This window comes from Saccopteryx leptura, chromosome 2 (genome assembly GCF_036850995.1).
Source record: "Saccopteryx leptura isolate mSacLep1 chromosome 2, mSacLep1_pri_phased_curated, whole genome shotgun sequence".
NCBI classification, from domain to species: Eukaryota; Metazoa; Chordata; class Mammalia; order Chiroptera; family Emballonuridae; genus Saccopteryx; species Saccopteryx leptura.
In genome coordinates, this window is record NC_089504.1 from 153,786,301 (window position 1) to 153,810,400 (window position 24,100).

General features: G+C 42.0%; 1 protein-coding gene and 1 pseudogene across 2 annotated transcripts in view; both read left to right on the forward strand.

Annotated features, from left to right (window-relative positions):
• The window catches only part of SRGAP1 (SLIT-ROBO Rho GTPase activating protein 1), a 316,835-nt gene extending 307,300 nt beyond the window's left edge, over window positions 1–9,535 (forward strand). For both annotated transcript variants that reach the window (XM_066369087.1, XM_066369088.1), the window contains exon 22: window positions 1,834–9,535. In XM_066369087.1, the coding sequence (XP_066225184.1) occupies window positions 1,834–2,211 (378 nt within the window). In that variant the 3' untranslated portion in view covers window positions 2,212–9,535. The remainder of the gene's footprint in view (window positions 1–1,833) is intronic.
• LOC136391616 (small ribosomal subunit protein eS6-like) lies at window positions 4,270–19,391 on the forward strand (annotated as a pseudogene).
• Window positions 19,392–24,100: the final 4,709 nt, after the last annotated feature.

The following is a 24,100-nucleotide window of genomic DNA, read 5'->3' on the forward strand; positions in this document are numbered from 1 at the left end:
ATGAAAGGTGTTTTCATTAGTGATGTGATTTTTCTTAAATGGTGGACAGCCCTAGGCCAGTCCCTATCAAAATAGAGTATAATTTGCATGATCACTGTATTCCTACAAAACTTAACACCATCAAACAAAAAGTTCGTGTATACGTTTAAGAATTAGGTTGTAGGCTCAGGTTATGATAACAGGTCTTTACTCACATAACTCTCTGGAGGACATTCAGACATTGAACAAGACATGGGACAATTTATTGCATAGAAACTACCCAGGACACTTGTCAGACAGCTGGTGTGTCTGATTCCTGCCCACAAAATGCTAATAATGCCACCCCATTGTTATGACATTTAAACACACACACGCTGTATTACAAAAATGCCCCCTATGGGACAGAACCACTTCTATTGAGATCCAGCAGTAATGATCAGCAGGGGAACACATATACATTTTTTTTTTAACAAAGACACAGAGAGAGGGATAGATAGGGACAGACAGACAGGAACAGAGAGATGAGAAGCATCAATCATTAGTTTTTCGTTGCGCGTTGCAACACCTTAATTGTTCATTGATTGCTTTCTCATATGTGCCTTGACCGCGGGCCTTCAGCAGACCGAGTAACCCCTTGCTTGAGCCAGCGACCTTGGGCTCAAGCTGGTGAGCCTTGCTCAAACCAGATGAGTCCGCGCTCAAGCTGGCGACCTTGGGGTCTCGAACCTGGGTCCTCCGCATCCCAGTCCAACGCTCTATCCTCTGCGCCACCGCCTGGTCAGGCATACATACACTTATTTTTGAAAAACTGCTAGCAGTTAGCCAAGTACATAGTAAGTGCTCAAAAATTTTTTATTGAATGAATGGAAGAAACCTGATCTTTTTTACTGCAATTTACTTTTCTTGCGGAAGTATTGTGGTATCTAAATTTAAGCCACATTTTTATCATAAAGTGAAGTAAAATTCTATATAAAAAGTCAACCTGTAAGGTAGAAGCCACCAGAAGGGTACCTGGTGCCTTAGAGTGGGAAATATTTGATAAATGGCTCCATGAGCTATTGTGTCTTGGTCTTCTGAACATTCAGAGTCAAAATAATTACATGAGACAGAATTATCCTCATATACTTTCTACGTACTATAAAGTTAAAACATTCATGCTTTTGCTGGCTTGTTTGCTTTGACATGAAATAGTGTGTCTGTAAAGTCATGGTGCACTTTTGACCGGTCACAGGAAAGCAACAAAAGACGATAGAAATGTGAAATCCACACCAAGAAAAAGGAAAACCCTCCCAGTTTCTGTAGGATGATGTGGCAGCATGTGTGCATGCGTAGATGATGATGTAACACCATGTATACAGTGGAGCAGCCCACGGCCATGCCAGTCGAGATGTGGACGGTACAGAGGAAAGTTCAGTGTGTTCTGTGGCTCGCTAAATTCGAATCCATGACCAAAGTGTAATGTGAATATCGGCACGTTTATAACGAAGCGCCACCACATAGGAATAACATGACTCGGTGGGATAAGCAGTTGAAGGAAACTGGCAGTTTGGTGGAGAAACCCCGTTCTGGTAGGCCATCAGTCAGTGATGAGTCTGTAAAGGCTATACGGGATAGCTACCTAAGGAGCCCTAAAAAATCTGTGCATGAGCCCACATCGAATTGCACTGAATAAATATGAAATTGGGAGAGTTTCCCTTTTATTTGGTGCAGATTTCACATTTCTATTGTCTTTTGTTGCTTTCCTGTGACCGGTCAAAAGTGCACCATGACTTTATGGACACACTGTATATGGGTTTCTGCACATTAATATTAATGATCAGTTTGCTTTCTCTTTTTCTAATGGTTTTACAACAGGATATTGAAGAGACAATGAACACTGCTCTGAATGAACTCCGAGAACTGGAGAGACAGAGCACAGCAAAGCATGCCCCCGACGTGGTTCTGGATACTTTAGAACAAGTGAAGAACTCTCCCACCCCTGCCACTTCCACAGAGTCTCTCAGCCCTTTGCACAGCGTGGCCCTCAGGAGCTCAGAGCCTCAGATCCGACGAAGCACTAGCTCCTCCAGTGACACAATGAGTACTTTCAAACCTATGGTGGCGCCCAGAATGGGTGTGCAGCTAAAGCCTCCAGCCCTAAGGCCGAAACCTGCTGTTCTTCCAAAAACAAACCCTACCATAGGACCTGCACCTCCTTCCCAGGGCCCAACAGACAAGTCTTGCACAATGTAAAAACCACTGAGCAAGGTTATATGGGGAAGTGATATTAAAAGGGGGGGGATTAGTGACAAAAGTCAATAATCCATAACTTTCCTTAGTTTTGTGCTTAAAACTGGAGATCTGGCTTTTCTATGTTCTCAAATATGTCTGAGACTAGCTAAGTTAACACGGGCATTTGTATTTTGTAATTTCTTTTTTTTTTTTTTTTTAGTAACTGGACATATGTCATTTTAAAGACAATAGAAACACTTAGACTTACTTGAAAATTCAGTGCTGCACCATTTGTAATGAAGGCCACACCACTCTGCTCTCCACATTGTACAGTGCTTCAGGTTTAGTGTAGCCTGGGTAAGTCAGAAATGTCTGGGTCCAAAGGCATGAGGATCTGAGTGCCAGGCCTTGGAATATAACCAGTATTGGTCGGTGGCACTTGCAGTAGCAGCGAACGGTGACAATGGCATTGTTCAGTAGCTGACAGTGAGCAGCTCTGATTCCATGCAGGGCGCAGGGTTCAGGTCATGCTAAAGCCTTGCACTTGTCACAGGGGGACCCTCAATCCACAGCATGAAAGATTGGATGACTGCTCTTTCATAATAAGTCGTTTCTTTGGGTCCAGGGTAAAGGCTCAGCAAGAGAGGGTAGACCTCTATAGTTCCTGCTTGAACTGAACCTGGGAAAGGAGAGAGACTCAGTTCTCCAGAGCTGTCGATGTGATTCCTGTCACGAGTTTGACCCAACCCCAGAAGATTTCCAGCTCCATCATGTGCATTCACAAAGGACTAGAACAGTCCAATTTTAAAGACTTTCTGATTCCACGACTCCACACACTCCTTCCAAGATCTGTTATTACATAACTGCGTAGAAAATATTTCCAGCCCCCCTAAATCCCTGTGTTCTCCTCTGTGGACACGGAGAAAGCAAGCAGCACACAAGTCCTTGTCCACTTGGCCTTCTCTTCTCCTGGCTAACTGCCCTGGGTTCCTTTGACCATGCTGCAGAGACCCGATGGAATCCCCACCTTTGCTCTCCTTTTGTGTCTTGGAGCCAGCCTAGAACTGGCAGCCATAGTACTGGAGTAGAGTCATGCTGGCCATGCTGAGAGGGTGACCTTCCGGTGCCCGGATCATTGCCTCCCTATCTTGTACCCTGGAACCATGACTTCAATTTTTCTTTTCTCATCTCGTGTCATCTCCAGATAACTCAGTCTCCTAGCTCCGTTAGGGGCCCTCTGTTTCTGACATCCTAGCACATGGACAGCTGTTTTTTTAGCCCATATTTATGCTATATTTCCCTCAGTCTTAAAAAGTTTGTTTTGAATTCAGTTGTTTTTACTAAGGTACAAATCACCAGTCTCCTACCAGTAGTAGCTTATATCATCTATAAACCTATGAGCATTTTATCTATTCTATCATTGAACTTCCTGATGAAGAGATCTGTTTTTGTTTTTGTTTTTTAAGATAAATGGATGGCCAGAACTAACCCCTCTGGACCACCGCTGATTTCCTTCTAAGTTTGGTTTCAAACTGGTAGCCAATAGCATGCCCACCGAAGAATTACATAGTGTGGACTTTATCAGCCCACTGGTGATTGCATCGTGCAGGAAAGAATAAGGATCTGAACTAAAATCAAGATCTTGACTATGATCTCTACCTCAGTTTGCCACGCCAGTCTAATCACTCTAACACAAACAAGGATTAAATTGATGAGATAGTTACCTTTCCAAGTCACACCACTGGTTGCTTGCCTACAGCCTAATTTCATAAATGTATTGAACAGTGAATTTTTTGCCAAGTATTTCCAGGAATGGTAAGCTTATAAGCCTCTTAATTTTCAGAACCATACTTTCTGCCCATTTTGAAAAAGAGGCCCAGTTCAGCATCTCGTCCAGCCCCTCACCATTTCTCTTGAGTTTTAGTAGTCCTTCAACACCCGGGACACATGGAGCCCAAACTGCATAGCACTCACCCTTTTCAACAGTCTTCACAAATTCCCTAGGAAATTTAAACTTTCCTAAATAATCCTCCCGGTTCTTTCTGGATTCCACTTTGGTTTCTAATTCTCTGTCGCTACATGGGAAACCAGAAGCAAACAGTAAAGGTGGAAGTAATAGAGGAAGGAAAGGAAACTTTCAATCTTTTAGAAATTAAAATAAAACAAGATTCTCAAAAACCATTTTCCATCCTTGATGGAAGTGTTAAGAGGTTAACAAAGGGCATCAGAAGGTGTTTGAATGTCTTATTCGGCGGCAGGGGGGTGGGGGGAGCATGGAGGTGTTCTTTATAAGCTTTAACTGTAGGTGTTCAGAATTCACTCCACGGTCAGGTCTTCAGACTTTGCCCTGGTGATCCTCCCTGGGGCTCCTCTCTTTGTTGACACCTGTGATGGAATGAAGATTGTCTTTCTGCTGCCAAATCAGGTCTCAGCTGCCTGGGACAGCAGAGGACATGCTGCTCTAGACCCTCAGAGGCTGTGCCTTCCTGGAAACAGCTCCTAGTACTGTCCCATCGCTCCCTTACTTTACCTGTCTCCATCTTTTCTTCCTGAATCCCTGTTGGCACGCTGAGACTTTTCCTCCCCAATTCCCAGGAAAGGATATGACTCAGAATGGAGTAGGGACTCAATAGGGACTCACCTCTCCTTACTTTGTTTAGTAGGTCTTCAGATTCTACGGATAAGACAAAGTTGTCTGTTCGCAAAGTATCCTAGCTAACACCTGGTAAGCTCATTAAAAGCTTCAGCAGCTGTGAAGCTTTACCTGGTACACACAGCCAGCCTGCCAGCCACAAATGTAGCACACAGAGAGGAGGTAGAAAGGCCCAGGAATGAGGAAAGAAGAAAGAAAATGAGTCCTGACATGTTATGCCTGCAGTTTCAAGGGCCTTATCAGTCCTCATGTGTAGTATGGGAAAGGGGTCGTTTTGAAGATGGGGAAATGATGGTTATACAAAGATTACCTGACTCCACTTACACAGAATATGTATTCACAACTGATATCACTGTACGATCATGTCCCCTCCATAGAACTCACTAAAGTAGTTTTATCAAGTTGGCCTTCTGGTTTGGCTGGGGTATGGATTAGCATAGAGAGATAGATACTTAGTATGCATTTTCTGATGAGTGCTCTAGATTATTCAACATGTTGGGTGGCCCTTTGTAGAGCTCCATGTTCATGTTCAGTCTCATCACTATTGTTCAGCAATTTTGCACATTTTCACACAACATAATCTGACTTCGGTGCCCCTTGAGCCATCCACAGAATCATTTACAGCAGCCTCCCACTTAATCTACTGCACAGCATGAACAGTTATCTGGATATAGAGCACTCAGGGTCAGATTGTATCTGTTCAGTTTTCTGTCTTTGTACTTTTGCTATTTCCAAAATGGGCTTATAATTTAATTAAGGAGAAAAAGAAAGTGGGGAGAGTAGTGGTCTCCTAAGCATTTGGGAATTACACAGCCTTTAATGGTCTACAATCTGAAGAAACCTTAGTCTGATAATTACAACCTCTAAAATCCAAAACTAAGAACATATGGGTCTTTTGAAGGGTTTAGAAAACTTCATATCTGGGATGGCACTCATTCTCATTCCTGACCCAGGAGTAAGAGGCCATGAATACAAGAAATGCACTTAGGACTGAGTCTTGCTCTGAGTGACCCACCACAGAGGTCCTGAGCCACAGAGCAGCTGTGAAGTGAAGGCTCTATCCCCGTGTAAATAGAGCTTCCTATTCAAATCCTCCCCTGAACTGAAAGCCAACCCCCAGCCGGTCTGGGGTGGCAGGCTTGGTGCAGGGTGACTGGCACAGCTGCCTTCAGATCAGTAATCCAAACTGGAACTTGAGCTTTCTCTTACCCTAGTATACTTTAAAAAAAAGTCTACATGGTATAATTGAGATGGGTACCTGTATCTTTAAATTACATAGAGAATTTTGTATGTTTAAATAATTGTACTGGATTCCATACATGCTTACCATAGAAACTGTTTAGAAAAAATATATATAAACCCTGCATTTATGAATGCCTCCATTAGAGCATTCATCCAAGTTCAGTGTGTTGTGTGATGCTTATTATAGATGTTTAAAGTATAGTAAGTGGCTGTGTAACAGGAGAAACTGCTGTTTACCTATGGGCTCAAGGGTAGCTCTTGCCCACCTAATTAAATCAGTGTTGCCCTTTCCTGTCTGTTTGATCAATTACAGAACTGGTAGCTTCCTGCTTGTGACTGTTACCTAAGCGTGTCGATGTACATCTGTAGTATGTACATGTGAAAGTGCCTTTCTATTTTAGGAGTTTTAGCCTGGCTCTTTACTGTTGCCCCACCCACCTCCATCCTCTTCCTCCACCGCTCTCCACCCCACTACCCCCCACATTTAAGTTGGAATTTCCTCCACTCTCTCCTGGCTTCTCCATCGCCACCTGTCTGTGCCTCGGGTGCTCAGTGTTGTCCTGTCTTGCATCCTTTTCTACCATCAGACTCTTATTTTCCTTGTAGCTGTGACTGTGCCTTCCCCGCAGTAACTCTCCCTGCGTGCTCCCTTCCCACCCTTCCCTTTCCACTCGCGTGCTGCTGATGCCCTGTGTTGGCCCTTGCTCTCTGTTCTGCCTCTTACCATTATATCCCCTGTCTCCAAAGTGAAATACAGGGAGATGCTCTTACAGCCTGGGAGAAAAAAAAATGTTTTGCTATTCTGTTATGACAGTGCACTTTTATGTATAGTACTGTACATTATGGCATGTACCATTCCAGGCTTCAGTATATAGTCAGGTCTGTTCTTCACACTGTCTCTTTATAATAAATACAATAGTTCTAGCTGCCTTTGTCTGCTTCCCTTTTGGTATGATTCTCGTGGTATTTTCATTCCTCTCCTTTCTTTTTCTAATCCCTGTTTAGCCCCCAGAGAGCTGAGCTGCATTAAATAATGTGAAACTGCCTTTTTTTTAAAAAATGTTCTTACTTTCAGTTGGTTTGTGAATTTGAAAATGAGGCTTCATGCACAGGCTCTTCACCATGAAGCCAGGGTTTTTTCAGTTATAGTTGGGACACTCCTGTGTGGTAAGGGGGGAAGGATTCGGAGAGTCTCAACCGAGAGAGAGGGCAATCCTTCTAACCACCAGCTTGAAATCTTTTCTTTGAGGACCCTTTGGCATAGTAAATCTTGTGAAGCCGATCTTTGGTTTCATTTGAATAAATTGAAATGCAATCTTTAAGTAGAGACTATGTTTAGAATTCCCTATGTATTGGTGTGTTTTTTTTCAAAATTAAAGAAAAGCTAACTTTTGGAGGACAATACATCATAAATAGTTTTCTAAAACTGTATCAGCAATGTGCTGGGTTGAATATTGATAGAATATGTAGAGTAAAAAATAGCATGTAAATCAAGGGAAATAACTTCATTGACATTAAAATGCATACAGAAAAGGGCACAAATCATTAGTACAAGAGTTTTCACAAACTAATAGTAATGTATCCACCACCTAGATCGAGAAAGAGCACATTATCAGCATTCCAGGAACTAGGCTTGTGTTTCTTCAGAGTTCATCAACATCCTGACGACTAACAGGCTTGGTTTCCTGTCATTATAACTTTCTATAAATGGACTTACAGTATATAGATTTGAGTCTGGCTTCTTATGTTGAAATTTATGTCTGAGAAGTGTCCATGTTTTTACATGTTACAGGGTTTTTTTCCATTTTCACTGCTATAGAGAATTCTATTACATTAGTATGCTCGGTGTTAGATTTATTTTAGTATTTCCTGATTAAACTTTGAGTATAGTCTGCAGAAACCTTTAAACACAGACAAATAAATGAACAACAGCAAAAATAAACCCACCTGTTAAAGGACATGTTTTCCCAAACAGGATGGAATGACTTTGAACTAACCCGTTGGCTGGAAGGCCTACTTGGAAGCAGGTAGGAGTAGAAAGTTGAACTTAGAGGCTGCCCCACAGGAACAAATACGCAACTCAGATTATAGGATTGTTCCAGAAAAGACCCCACAGGCCTTCATCTGCCTCACAGCTATCCTCAAATCGGAGAGCCCCAGCCCTTTGTATGCACCCACATTCCTCCCGAATGAGAGGCCCTGTGGTTGTGTCTGATGGTCAGCCCCCTGTAAGAATATGAGGAAGGCTGGGAAAAGGAGTTTTCTTGGGCACTTGGGACTCCTACAGCGGAAAATTCCCCAAGCTTGATCTAAAGTGCCAAAAACTATGGCAAATTCCATTCCATGCTACATACCCCCATTTGGATTTTGGAAAATATGGTCAGTTTATCTTCAGAAAATGATCATGGTGAAGTTTATGATTCTCCAGTAGCCTTTTATCTGTTTATACATAGAAAACCAAAAATTTGCCTTCACAATAACAAAAATAAATAAATGAAACAGCCATTTTATCAAGGTTAGTCCTCAGCAAGAGTTGCTAGAGAGTTAAGACTTGGCTGAATATCAAAACTGTGTGGAGGTGGGCGGGGAAAGGGAGAGAGATCCTCCTGTTGTTACCTCTTTCATTATTTTTTTTAATGTTTTACTTTATTGATATTTGAGAGGAAGGGAGAGTGCAGGAGAGAGACCGGAACATCTGTTCCTGTACGTGCCCTGACCAGGGAGCGAACCAGCAACCTCCACACTCAGGGTCAACCGTTTTTGTTTTCTATAAAGTGAATTTATGTCTGAGTCTGAGGTATGTCCTTTATTGTCATTTAGAGAGGAATTGGGAGGCACAGAAGTAAATATCTGTCTTCAAATCACCACCTTTAAACAGAAGCTCCTCCTTTAGCCTCTTAACAAAATCCTTCCTGGTCAAGTCAGCCAGAGTTGGTTTCTGTTGCTTGCGACTGAGAGACCTAATTGATGCATTATTCAGAAAGAACTTTCTTCCTAATACAGGTATGCCTCACTTTCAAAAGTTTATGATACACCACTTCAGTTTTATGAAAGATCTATCTTAGTGCCTGTTTTTGTTAACCAGAAGAAATCTGTAGAGCATTTTCACTTTCACAAAAAAAAGAAAAGAGAGAGAAGCAAAAATAGCAAGTAGCATTTATTTTACAGTGAGCTGTTATAGAGGCAGCATGTACCCCAGGGGCAGTGAGAGTGGCCCCACCCAGCTCCGTCCCAAGAACTGCACTCAGCATCTAGCATTAAGCCACCATAGCTTTGAACTTTGTGGGTATCTGTGCTTTATCTCGTTTTATTCTGTATCTGAAAGCAGGATGTGTCCCAAGAGAACAGAAGAGCCTAAGATAACTCATAAGGGTATTGTTACCTTAGTATAAACTGGATGTAATCAAGCTTTTTGACTGTGGTGAACAAAATAAAAATGTGTGCATTGAATTTTGTGTCTGAGAAGTCTCAAAAACTTTTTCATATAAATTAATGGCAATTGCTTTTTCACTTTATGCCATTTCAGCTTACAAAAGGCTTTATAGGAACTCTCTACTTTCAGATAGCAGGGAAACCTAGGAGGCTAAAACAGTTATGTTTGAAGGTAGAGTAGTTAGACCCCTAATTGTTAAAGAGGTACACTCTAGTCCAGACCCGCGCTATTTAACCAGGGAGACTTCCAAATTCTGCAGACCACAACAGTTGAAAATAGTTACTTTCTACATCAAGAGGCTATGAACATTCCTTTTGCTAACTCAAGACAAGATGGCTTGGAAAAGACACGCCAAAACTTACCCTTGTTTTATTTTATTTAATCATATTTAGGAGCAAAACAGTGGGAGAAAATTATTTCATTTTGTCCTGAAGGTATTTTAGGTTTTTATTTTTTATTTTTTTGGCACAATTTTTTTTTAAGAAAATAAGATGATCAAAAATGAGGAAAACTTTGTTTAGTGTGGTGTGAAACAAAAGACACAACAAATGCTTATTGAATAAATAGAACACCTGACCAAAATAAATAAGTAAAATGACTATAATAGCTCATAAGTTTCTACTTGAAAAAGGAAAAGTTATAATATAGCTTGTTTGGAATGAGAACATGCTAATGAAAAAAAATTGTAAGTCTCCAGTGACCTATGTGGAGAAAAAGAGGTTCAAATGTATCTAATTATGTGCTGGGGGAAATAAAATCACCTATGGGTTCTAAGAATAATTTACATTAAATAAATGAAATTTCAAAATAGGACTTATATAATGTCAAATGCAGATCATGACTTAAAAGTCTACTGAAATTAAATATATTTAGAATGAAAATATTATAAGTGAGTTTTGACTACAGTACGATGGGGAAAGTTGGTGGGGTTTTTTTAAAGATTTTATTTACTGATTTTAGAGAGAGGAGGAGGGAGAGGGATAGCTGCTTCACTTTAGTTGTTCCTCGCTTGCTTGTTGTATGCGCCTTGACCAGGCAAACCCAAGATTTCAAACCGATGACCTCAGTATCCAGGTCAATGCTCTGTCCACTGCACCACCACAGGTCAGGGGGGAAGTTTCTATAAAATAACTACCAAGATGTTCTAAAAGTGAAAATATTGATCTCAATGAAGAGAGAAGGTAACTGTTAAGCCACCTAATTTGATGGTGCAATTCATCCGTATTACATTCTTTTTTTTTTTTTGTATTTTTCTGAAGCTGGAAACGGGGAGAGACAGACAGACTCCCGCATGCGCCCGACTGGGATCCACCAGGCACGCCCATCAGGGGGCGATGCTCTGCCCACCAGGGGGCGATGCTCTGTTGCAACCAGAGCCACTCTAGCACCTTGGGCAGAGGCCAAGGAGCCATCCCCAGGGCCTGGGCCATCTTTGCTCCAATGGAGCCTCGGCTGCAGGAGGGGAAGAGAGAGACAGAGAGGAAGGAGAGGGGGAGGGGTGGAGAAGCAGATGGGCGCTTCTCCTGTGTGCCCTGGCCGGGAATTGAACCCGGGACTTCTGCATGCCAGGCCGACGCTCTACCACTGAGCCAACCGGCCAGAGCCTGTATTACATTCTTAAATTAGGCCTGAGCCCTAACCCCTAACTCACAATAGATTCCAAAAAGTTCATCTATCCCTCCCAGGTTCTTATTCTTCCCCCTAGAGTTTCCTTCTCATTTCCAAGTACCTTGGGGTTTACAGAGGTTATCTGGCTCCATCCAGTATCAACACACAGTGTGGCAGAGAGGCCACTACAACTGAGTAGTTGCTGGCCTTTTAGAGTTCTGCCCAAAGCACAGTGCTGGACCAACTTCCTGCACTCAGAGCAGACCCAGGGACTGAGACCTCCAAAGCAGCAGATTTAAGATGGGCGATGCTGACACAAATGGGCACATGTTGGCACATGCCTGAGATGGCCAAACGATTAAGTAAATTAGCATTTCAGTAAAAATAGATTCTAAAGAAAGCGTGTGTTAATACATATCCCATAGCTGGGTCTAGTGCCTTTCCCTTCATCACTTATGTGGTGGCGATGGCTATTTTGTCCAACTGCCAGAAGAAATTATTTCCAGCTCTTCCCAGGGAAAGTCCTAGAGAGTTAAAGTTGGCTTAAAATGTAATGTTATTTTTAACTAACAAGATATATTAAGTTAACTTGTTAAAATTTAAGTCTTCTATTTGTCCCTTTGTCTTATGGCTTATGAAAACCAAAACGAAGAATTAGGTATACTCAAGTCAAAATAAACTTCCCACAAACTGAAAAATCTTTGTCATATTCCTGAGCTAGGGAATCTAGGGCCCAGGGAATGAGTGATAACTTCTGCATGCCGCTGGAGGCAAGACTGAGTTCAGAATTGTTCTAGGCCTTCACTATTTCTATGGGTATCCTTTACCTTTATATTTAATGTACATAATATGGACCTATGGTGTGACTTAGCTCTTAGCACCTCACCCAAATCTGCTTATCTTTAATCCCCTGGGCATCTACAGCTCTGGTAGATCTTTGCTGAGAAAAGGCTTTTAGGAGGAATGTTTATGTTGCACTTAGGTTAGGGGTTAGTCTGCTCTGATGAGCAAGAGACAATTAAAGATGTTTTCTAAGAAGACATCAATAATCTTCTAAGATGGATAATACATCACCTTATTCCCCACTTAAACCCACTGAGATGGTTTCCTATGCCACTTAGAGTAAAATCCAAACACCCAGCCTGGGTCTGCATGATCTGGCTTCTGCTAAACCCTTCTACCTATCTTGTTCACTGTCCCCCTCACTGTGACATGCCCACCACATCGGCAGTTTGCAGTCCTCCACTATGCTGGCTCGTTCCTGCCTCAGACCTTTACCCCAGCTCCCTCTACCTAGAATGATCTGCCCCTAGATTTTCACCTGGATTGCTCCTTTTTGGTATTCAGCTTGCTGCTCAAATGTCAACTCTGCAGAGAAGCCACCCCTACAACCTGCCTAAATGAACACCCTGGATACAGGCTGAGTGGACATAAATCTGTTCTTCCCTTTTGCAGGGCAATTTGGCAACAGCGATCAAAATCAGACACATATTCCTTTGACCCAGTAATTCCACCTCTAGAAAGTTATCCTACAGATGCATTCACACACGAGGAAATAATATATGTATAAAGTTAGTCATTACAACATCTGGAATAACAAAACTCAATGTTTATCAATAGGAGACAAGTTAAATAAATTATAAAGCATATATTCCTAAAGTAATGGCCTATTAATTACAGGTATAAAGAAGAATGAGGAAAATCGCCAAGTCATGACATGGAAAGCTCTCCAAAATATACATTTATGTAAAAAGGCAAAGTGCAAAACAGTGTATGTGGTATACTACCATCTGTGTAAGGAGGGGTTAAAATAAGAATATATGATTGTACTTGCTTGTTTATATCAAGAAGCTAGGTAGGATACACAAAAAATATTTGCAGAGGTTAACTATGCAGGATGGGCAGATACTGGTGAATGGGAGACTGAGATGAAAAGGAGATGTTTGTGGAGTACCTTTTAATACATTTTTGCATCTGATTCATGTGACTGCATTACCTTTTCAAAACTAAATAAATTGCCCTGGCCGGTTGGCTCAGTGGTAGAGCATCAGCCTGGCATGCAGGAGTCCCGGGTTCGATTCCCAGCCAGGGCACACAGGAGAAGCGCCCATTTGCTTCTCAATCCCTCCCCCTCTCCTTCCTCTCTGTCTCTCTCTTCTCCTCCCGCAGCCAAGGCTCCATTGGAGCAAAGTTGGCCCTGGCACTGGGCATGGCTTTATGGCCTCTGCCTCAGGCACTAGAATGGCTCCAGTTGCAACAGAGCAACACCCTAGATGGGCAGAGCATCGCCCCCTGGTGGGCATGCCGGGTGGATCCCGGTTGGGCGCATGTGGGAGTCTGTATGACTGCCTCCCCATTTCCAACTTCAGAAAAATACAAAAAATAAAAATAAAAAAAAACTAAATAAATTATAAATGGTTTTTTATTCTGCAGGGAAATAAAACAGCACTTTCCCAAAGCCCCTTTATTCTATTACCCTGCTTTCTTTTCTTCATATAGCATTTACCATATGTAATAGAATATACAAATGGAGGCTCCACTGGGGACCACAACATCATATTCTAATATATGAGACCAAATCAACATGCAATTTTCAAAGGATTTTATGAAAAGCTGGCAAATGCCTCTAGTGATGTATAGATTGTAGATAATAGAATGATTTATAAAGAGCATTTCTGGAGAGAAGTGTGCTCCTCTCCATGGAAAAGGTTGGAGGTGCTTGGTCCTCACCTCAACTTTAGTGAGTAAGGCATCATGGAACAAAAAAAAAGTTTTGATATCTATCCTCTGCAGTTGAGGGACAGAGTGGAGTGGGTTAACTTCCCCTGTGAGATCTTTAGGGTGAGGCAGAGTAAGGCTGGATAGGGGCTGATGGAGGAGGTGCAGCGCGGGCCAGCTGCATTCTCAGAATGTGGCAGGGCCAAGGATGCTTGATACGGGCCAAGCTCTATGCAAGAGAAGAGAAGGCTGAGCTAGTGTCATCTTATGTCTTGGTCTGAGGATTGCCTGGAGGCAAGAACAGAGCCTTCAAAAATGGAGCTGGCATCTTCATTAGCTATTAGAGAAATGCAAATCAAAACTACCTCCTCATACCTGTTAGATTAGCTATTATCAACAAGACAGGTAATAACAAGTGTTGGAGAGGCTGTGGAGAAAAAGGAACCCTTATCCACTGTTGGTGGGAATGTAAAGTAGTACAACCACTATGGAAGAAAGTATGGTGGTACCTCAAAAAATTAAAACTAGAACTATCATATGACCCAGCAATCCCTTTACTTGGTATATACCCCCATAACTCAAAAACATTGTATGTAAAGACACATGCAGCCCCATGTTCATTGCAGCATTGTTCACAGTGGCCAAGACATGGAAACAACCAAAAAGCCCTTCAATAGATGACTGGATAGAGAAGATGTGGTACATGTACACTATGGAATACTACTCAGCCATAAGAAATGATGACATCAGATCATTTACAACAACATGGATGGACCTTGATAACATTATATTGAGTGAAATAAGTAAATCAGAAAAAACTAAGAACTATATGATTCCATTCATAGGTGGGATATAAAAATGAGACTCATGGACATGGACAAAAGTGTGGTGGTTACCACGGGTGGGGGGAGGCAAGGGGGGAGGGGAGGGGCACAAAAAAAACAGATAGAAGGTGACGGAAGACAATTTGACTTTGGGTGATGGGTATGCAACATAATCAAATGTCAAAATAACCTGGAGATGTTTTCTCTGAACATATGTACCCTGATTTATCAATGTCACTGCATTAAAACTAATAATAAAAAAAGTAGAGCTGGATTCCTAAGTGCTGAGGCAGTAGTAAGCAAACAGCCAGAAGAGAGATCCCAGCTGGAGTTGAAAAGGAGAATGTTAATTCAAATTAAATATTAAGTTTACATTATTTATATTATAGGATTTAAAATTATAAATGGCTGAATCAGAGCTGTGTTTATAACTTTTAAGTGGTCATAGAATTTTGATTGCCTAATAGCCAGAGTAAATCCATGCAGAGTCAAGTGGGGCAGAGCGTGGCAAGGGGCACTGCTCCAAGTCCGGGAGTGTGGAAAGCCTCTTTGAACAATAACTTAGTGAGGTGAGAAGACAAACCACATTGATATTTAAGCAATTTCTAAGAATTTCATAAGCAGAGAGAACAAGTACAGAGGCCCTGAGCAAGGAGTATGAAGTGTTGGAGCAATGGCAAGCATTGCCTAGAGCAGAGTGAGACAGGAAAGAACGGAAGACGTGAAGCGGGAAAGTGAGCCTAGCGCCAGACCATGCGGGGGCATGGATTCCATAGTGAGGAGTTCGGACTTTTTTCTAAGGGGGAGGGAAGATTTGTTAATGGGGTTGGGAGCTGACATACATGAGTTGAATGGGTAAATGGTAAGAGGACCTAATCCTGCCCAATCACCATATTCTATCCCTCTCACAAGATCAAATTATTTAAGAGTGGGCACATGGCCCAAACTGGGCCACATTGGGATCAATCCTGGTGCTTGTGTTTCATTTTTTGTTTTTTGTTTGTTTGTTTTTTACAGACAGAGAGAGTCAGAGAAAAGGATAGACAGACAGAAAGGGAGAGAGATGAGAAGCATCAATTCTTTGTTGTGGCATCTTAGTTGCTCACTGATTGCTTTCTCACATGTGCCTTGACTGGGGTGGGGGTGGGGGGCTACAGCAGAGCGAGTGACCCCGTCCTCAAGCAAGCTAGTTTGGGCTCAAGCCAACGACCTTGGGCTTCAAGCCAGCGACCATGGGGTCATGTCTATGATCTCACGCTCAAGCCAGCGACCCCTCACTCAAGCTGGTGAGCCTGTGGTCAAAATCAGATGAGCTCAAGCCAGCAACCTTGGGGTTTTGAACCTGGGTCCTCCATGCTCCAGTACAACACTCTATCCACTGTGCCATCACCTGGTCAGGCTGGAGCTTGTATTTTACTTATGGAAAATAGTTTCTCTCCTTTCCTTGAGGTTGCTAAGCCAATAAGATGTAAATCTGAAACTGTGGGGGCCATTATCAAAGAGCCTGCCTGAGAACAGTGCCAACAGAAAGAAAAACAGACATTAGGAGAGAGAAAAAAAAGTAACAGGCACCAAATTTTGATGACCTTGTGTGAGCCCTTGAATGCAGATGAGCCTAAAACTAAATACTGAATAACCCTGAACTTATCAGGTTTGTAAGTCAATACCTTTTGTGTTTTTTTTGTGTGTGTTTTTTTAGCATTTCTTTTTATTTTTATTTATTTATTTTTTATTTTAATGGGGTGACATCAATAAATCAGGGTACATATATTCAAAGAAAACATTTCCAGGTTATCTTGTCATTTAGTTCTGTTGCATACCCATCACCCAAAGAGAAATCATCCTCCGTCACCCTCTATCCAGTTTTCTTTGTACCCCTCCCCCTCCCCCCCTCCCTCCTCCCCTCCACCCACCCCCTGTAATCACCCCACACCTGTCCATGTCTCTTAGTCTCGTTTTTATGTCCCACCAATGTATGGAATCCTGCAGTTTTTGTTTTTTTCTGATTCACTTATTTCACTCCGCATAATGTTATCAAGATTCCACCATTCTGCTGTAAGTGATCCGATGTCATCATTTCTTCTAGCTGAATAGTATACCATGGTGTATATGTGCCCCATCTTCTTTATCCAGTCTTCTATTTTTTTTTACAGTGATTAAAAGCCTTTAAGCAAACTCTTGGCCAATACAGCAAGAATCCATAAAAGAGTAGTGAACTTAACATGTTCACCAAGTCCAAGTTGGCCCCATCACCATGCCAAATTCCTGAAAAATGCAACCCAACCACAGTTCAGTCTGTTAGGAGCTGTCACAGGGAGCAGGAGTCCCTTCTCCCAGGGAGAAGTGCCCAGCAGGGTTCCTTTCTTCCTTTCAATAAAGCCTGTTACTATGGTCTTTTCGGACTCCCATGGATTCCAACATCATTGAGGTTGGAGAACCAGCAGAGATGCCCAATTTGTCTAAGAAAGAGCTTTGGTCCTCCTTGGCCATCTCTAATCCCTACTCTACAGTCCCTACCCCACTTTGAGCGTTTGTGCTTTCCCATGTTACCTGCAAATTTCTTTTTAAAATCCAGGGGTAGAGAAATGGCATTAATGGTTTCTGAAAGTCTCTACCAAGTCTGTGATTTTCAGAATGAATATATTCCTGCATGGGTTGTGATTGTACTCCAATTCAAGTTAATATTGGTACAGAACTTTTCTTTGTAGGAGTAAAGCATGGAACATGAGAAATTCTTTTGTTTCATTCCCATAAACACTTTCCTCCCACTTCAGTTATGTAATGTCATTTGGACCACAGGCTGCCTCTAGATCACCTGGGATATCTGTGTATAAATACAAATTCTTAGGCTCCACCCAAAAAATATGAATCAGTAGAGCTGGAATGGGGTCCAGTAACCTGCAGTTTATAAAATCTTTAGGGAATTATCCTGCACAATAGAGCTTGAAATCATTTCCTTGTAAAAATTCTACACTAGCAAATTTTCAATATAAAAAATATACTAAAACAGCTTTTTCCTCAGAGTTCTTGTTCATATACCAAAAGTAATCTCAAAAATCGTGAGGTCCGTGAAGTCATATTTGTTCCAATATATTTTCTCTACCTTCTTCTATCAACCCCCAATTGAACCAAATGATTAATATTACCACACTCTCTTTTCCCAGAATCTCAGAAAATGAGCTGGAAAATCAGTTATTGGGAACAGTCAAGGAAAAGCTCCATCATATCTGTGTAATGTGAACAGCATACATTTCCCTTCGATGACCCACACAGTAGACTCTCAGAAAAGGAATGGAACCTCCATCAGTGCCATGATGACAGAAGAGTCTGGCTAACTCTTTCTCATAGTCCTCAGAGGTGGTCAGTTGCTACAGGATAAAACTACACATCTCTTTTCCCAGCTGCTAGCTTCCAAAAACTCATTGAAGTGGACAATGAACGCAAACTCCATACCTGTTATGAGAAGTGTGTTGCCACAGAAGTTGCTACTGATGCTCTGGGTGAAGAACAGAAGAGTTATCACAGCCATGGCTCAAATGGTTTGAGCAAGTTGGACCCGGGCACTGAGGATGGCTCCATGGCTTCACTTCAGATGCTAAAATTGCTCGGTTGTCAAGGGTTGTCAAGCAGCGAAGCAGCAGCCCAGAGGGCAGAGCATCCCCTGGTAGGGGGCTTGCCAGGTGTATCCCAGTTGGGTGCATGTGGGAGTCTGTCTCTGCCTCCCTGCCTTTCACTTGATTTAAAAAAAAAAACGGAAGGGTTATGTGGTTCAAATGAGTGCTGGGAAAGACAAACAAGGTTTCCCCATGAAGCAGGGTGTCTTGACTCGTGGCTGTGTCCAACTGCTTGCAGCTGAGAACCAAGCATTCCTATTATAGACCAAGGAGGACAGGAGAAAGAAAGTGCAAATCTGTTCAGGGTTGCATTGTGGATGCCAAGCTCAGTGTTCTCAACTTGGTCACTGTAAAAAAAGGGGAGAAATATATTCCTGATCTCACTGATACTACTGTGCTTCATCGCCTGAGGCTAGCAGCATCCACAAACTTTTCAATCTCTCTAAAGAAGATGATGTCTGCCAATATGTTGTGAGAAAGTCAGGACCAAAACACCCAAGATTCAGCATCTTGTTACTATACATGTCCTGCAACACAAATATTGGCGTATTGCTCTGAAAAAACAATGTCACCAAGGCCCTGGCCATTTGGCTCAGTGGTAGAGCATTGGCCTGGCGTGCAGGAGTCCCGGGTTTGATTTCCGGCCAGGGCACACAGGAGAAGCGCCCATCTGCTTCTCTACTCCCCCCCTTCTTTCTCTCTGTCTCTCTCTTCCCCTCCCACAGCCAAGGCTCCATTGGAGCAAAGTTGGCCCGGGCGCTAAGGATGGCTCTATGGCCTCTGCCTCAGGCGCTAGAGTGGCCCTGGTTGCAACAGAGCAATGACCCAGATGGGCAGAGCATCACCCGTTGGTGGGCATGCGGGTGGATCCCGGTAGGGCGCATGCGGGAATCTGTCTGACTGCCTCCCCCTTTCCAACTTCAGAAAAATATAAAAAAAAAAGAAACAATGTCACTAAGAAAAATAAGGAAGAGTCCACAGAATATGCTAAATTTTTGGCTAAGAGAATGAAGGAGGCCAAAGAAAAATGCCAGGAACAGATTCCCAAGAGACATAGGCTGTCCAATCTGAGAGCTTCTACCTCTAAGTCTGAGTCTAGTCAAATATGAGATTTTCTGCCCTGGCCAGATGGCTTGGTTTCTTAGACAGAGCATTGTCTCGAAGCACAGAAATTGCTGGTTCAATCCCTGGTCAGGGCCCATACAAGAACAGATCTATGTTCCCATCTCTCTCTTTCTCTCTCTCTACTCCCCTTCCTCTCTCACAAAAATTAATAAATAAAATAAAATTTAATGAGATTTTCTAAGAGTACCAAATAAATAAAGACAGACATAAACAAACAAAAGAGCCACGCTTTACTGCTGCTCCTCAAAAGTATTTGCTTCAAAGAAGGATTCTAATAAAGACACCAGTGAGGCAAATATTCAGTGTTATCACCACAAAAAAGAGGGAGGACTATGTGAGGTGATAGGTGTGTTAATTAGCTTGACTTTGTAATCATTTCACAATAGATCCATATATCAAATCATCATATTGTACATATGTGAGAATTCCATCTTAAATACATATACACTTTATTTTTTTTTTTATTTTTTTTTTTTATTTTTATTTTTTTTTTTTCATTTTTCTGAAGCTGGAAACAGGGAGAGACAGTCAGACAGACTCCCGCATGCGCCCGACCGGGATCCACCCGGCACGCCCACCATGGGGCGGCGCTCTGCCCACCAGGGGGCGATGCTCTGCCCATCCTGGGCGTCGCCATATTGCGACCAGAGCCACTCTAGCGCCTGGGGCAGAGGCCGAGGAGCCATCCCCAGCGCCCGGGCCATCTTTGCTCCAATGGAGCCTTGGCTGCGGGAGGGGAAGAGAGAGACAGAGAGGAAAGCGCGGCGGAGGGGTGGAGAAGCAAATGGGCGCTTCTCCTGTGTGCCCTGGCCGGGAATCGAACCCGGGTCCTCCGCACGCTAGGCCGACGCTCTACCCCTGAGCCAACCGGCCAGGGCACATATACACTTTATTTATCACATATACTTCAATAAGGCTATGGGGAAAAAAATCTCCTTTATCATTTTTAGCCCATTATATTTCCTTTTTATCTCATTCTACTTCATGCAAGCATAACTTGGGAGGAATCCATTTGCGTTTGGCAAAATCCTTTCGGGGTGATAAAAAGAAACCTAGCGTCTTCAGTGTCATTCTTTGATACGAAGCATAAAAGACTCTCTGTGGGGCTGTCTGTTCTCATCACAGAGTTGAAAGACTTGAGCTACGTGATGCAGAGATATGAGAAGATAATATAAGTCCTGAACTGTGCCACAGAGTTTGAAAATGAACCCCTTTTAAAAGTACTATACACTATGCTCAAGTTCAAAGGAAAGACAGGGCTTAATGATTCCACCTCCTTTAAAAAAACTGGTCCCCAAAATTTCCATTTCATCGCCATAACAACTAGTACTCCATCATTGCCATAGTAACCAGATGAATCACATTCATCTAAAAAGAAGCTCCCTGATTGGGGGACCTGTGAAAGCCATTAGGAGCCACACAACAATACCAAAAAGACTATTCTGCAATCACATTAACCTATTTCTAGCTTTCCAATGTGTTTCAGTTCTCTGATGTGATTCCCTAAAATCAAATGTGATTATTTTTGGAATGAGACAATTTCAAGAGGTGTATAATAATTGTACTCCCACATGTCACTGCTAAATTTGAAACCATTTCTTTTCTTATGTTCCAGAAGTGTGGTAATATGTGACAGCCACACCCTTCACCCTGCTTTGCAGTTTAATTATGACATCCCTGTGTTACAGCAGCAAGGCACTCTATCCACATGTAAAACCAAATGTTGGCTGTTGGTGACAAGTCTTATTTCTTTACTTTCGGTTTTCCACCAATCCATAGCCCACACATTCCACCACCTCCCTTACTGGGCTTTCATAGTCAGGGCCAATATCCCCCTGCACTAGGCACCCCAAGGCCAGACTCCAGACAACTAACCAGAGACAGCCCCTACATTCCAGAGCCCACTGGAATGAGTCAAAGCAGCCAAACCTAAGCCTGTTTATCCTGCTTTGTCCATCCCTTCCCATGGAAGCCAACCTAGAAGCCCTTGCCCACATTTCCCCCTAACTTCCTCTGCCTCCTGACCAACCTTAGTGCTTCCCACTGTGTCCCTGCGTGGCACGCTGAGCCTCCTCCTTTTTTTCTTCTCATCTGACATTTTAGAACATGGTTATGATTGAAAACCTCCAACATAGTGGAAAGACAGTACAGAACAGTGGGTAAGACCCTGGCTTGTTGCATTCAGACTGCACAGGTTTGCATCCTAGCTCTGCTATGTAGAGGTGCTCTGTTCCTCATTTTCCTTATCTGTGACATGTCAATTATGATTGTATAGCCACAGAGGATTGTTAAGAGAATTGAATGACTTAATCTTTGGGGAGAAGGTTGTTTGTGTTCTTTTGCTTCCCTTTATTTTGCAATATTTGTTTCTTTCTATCTTGCCCCTAAATTCTCTTTTCCTCATTCTACTATCCCATCTCCCTTTGGCAATCATCAACTTATTCTCTACATCTATGAAATGATTTTTGTTTGTTTACTCCTTTGTTTTTTAAGATTCCACATATAAGTAAAATCATATGGTATTTATATTTCTGTCTGACTTAATAGCCTCTAGGACCTTCTATGTTGTCACAAATGGCAAGATTTAATTATTTTGTATTGCTGAATAATAATCCATTATATTATATAATTGTAATATATAATTGATTATATATAATTATGTATATAATATAGTGGTCTTATATATATAATACATATAATATATGCAATGTGAATATATTTATCACATCTTCTTTATCCATTCATTTATTGATGGGCATCTAGGTTGTTTCCTTATCTTGGCTATTACTACAATGAACATAGGAGGTGCATATATCTTTTTGAATTAGTATTTTCATTTTCTCCAGGTAAATACCCAGAAGGGGAATTACTGGAACTTATGGCAGCTCGATTTTTAATTTTTTGATGTAACTCCATAATGATTTCTATAGTAGTTGTACCGATCTCCATTCCCACCAACAGTGCACAAAAGTTCCCTTTTCTCCACATCCTTGCCAACACTTGTTATTTGTTGATTTATTGATGATAAGCATTCTGACAGGTGATACCTCATTGTGGTTTTAATTTGCATTTCCCTGATGATTAGCATTGTTGAGCATCTTTCCATATATATATATATATAGTATTTTTCTGAAGTTAGAAATGGGGAGGCAGTCAGACAGACTCCTGCATGCACTCGACCGGGATCCACCTGGCATGCCCACCAGGGGGCGATGCTCCGCTCATCTAGGGCGCTGCTCTGCTGCAAACAAAGCCACTCTAGCGCCTGAGGCAGAGGCCATAGAGCCATCCTCAGCACCCGGGCCAGCTTTGCTCCAATGGAGCCTTGGCTGTGGGAGGGGAAGAGAGAGACAGGAGGGGGGAGGGATGGAGAAACAGATGGGCGCTTCTCCTGTGTGCCCTGGCCGGGAATTGAACCTGGGACTCCGGCACGCCAGGCCAACGCTCTACCACTGAGCCAACCAGCCAGGGCTCATGTCTATTGGCTATCTGTACGTCTTCTTTAGAGAAATGTCTATTCAAGTTCTTTGGCCATTTTTAAATTGGATTGAATTTTTTTTTGGTGTTAAATTGTTAATATATAGTTGTTTCTTATATATTTTGGATGTTAAATTACTTATTAGATGTATCATTTGTGAATATCTCCTCCTATTCAGTAAATTATCTTTTGCTTTCTTGATAGTTTCCTTTGCTGTGTGAAACCATTTTAGTTTGATTTAGTTCCTTTTATTTATTTTTTCTTTTGTTGCCTTTGCCAAGGAGATATATCCAAAAAGATATAGCTAAGAGCAATGTCAGAGTTTACTACTTATGTTTTCTTCTAGGGGTTTTATGGTTTTGAGTTTTACATTTAAGTCTTTAATCGATTCTGAGTTTATTTTTGTATAAGAAAGGGGTCTAATTTTATTTTTTTGCATGTGTCTGTCTAGTTTTCCCAACACCATTTATTGAAGAGCCCATATTTACCCCATTCTATATCCTAGCCATCTTTGTCATAGACTAATTGACCACATAAGTGAGGATTTATTTCTGGGCTCTCTGTTCTATTATTGACCTATATATGTGGTTTTGTGGCAGTACCATACTGTTTTTATTATTGTAGCTTTGTAGCATAGTTTGCTATCAGGGAGCATGAAACCCACCCCATTTTGTTTTCTTTCCAGATTTCTTTGGCTATTCGAGGTCTTTTGAGGTTTCATATAAATTTTAGAGTTAGTTGTTACATTTTCATATGTTACAAGATACTTTTAAATTTTTTTCATTAATCTTAGAGAGATAGGAAAAGAGAGAAAGAGAGAGAAAAAGCATCAATTTGTTGTTCCACTTATTTTTGCACTCATTGGTTAGTTTTGGGTTTTTTTAGAGAGAGAGACACACACACACACAAGGACAAACAGGAAGGGAGAGAAATGAGAAGTATCAATTCTTCATTGTGGCATAGTTGTTCACTGATTGCTTTCTCATATGTGCCTTGTTCAGGAGCTCCAGCCAAGACAGTGACCCCTTGCTCAAGCCAACAACCTTGGGCTTCAAGCCAGTGATCTTTGGGCTCAAGCCAGTAACCCTGAGGTCATGTCTATGATCCCACTCTCGAGACGGTGATCCCACACTCAAGCTGGTGAGCCTGTACTCAAGCTGGTGAGCCTGTGCACAAGCCAATGACCTCAGGGTTTCAAACCTGGGTCATCAGCAT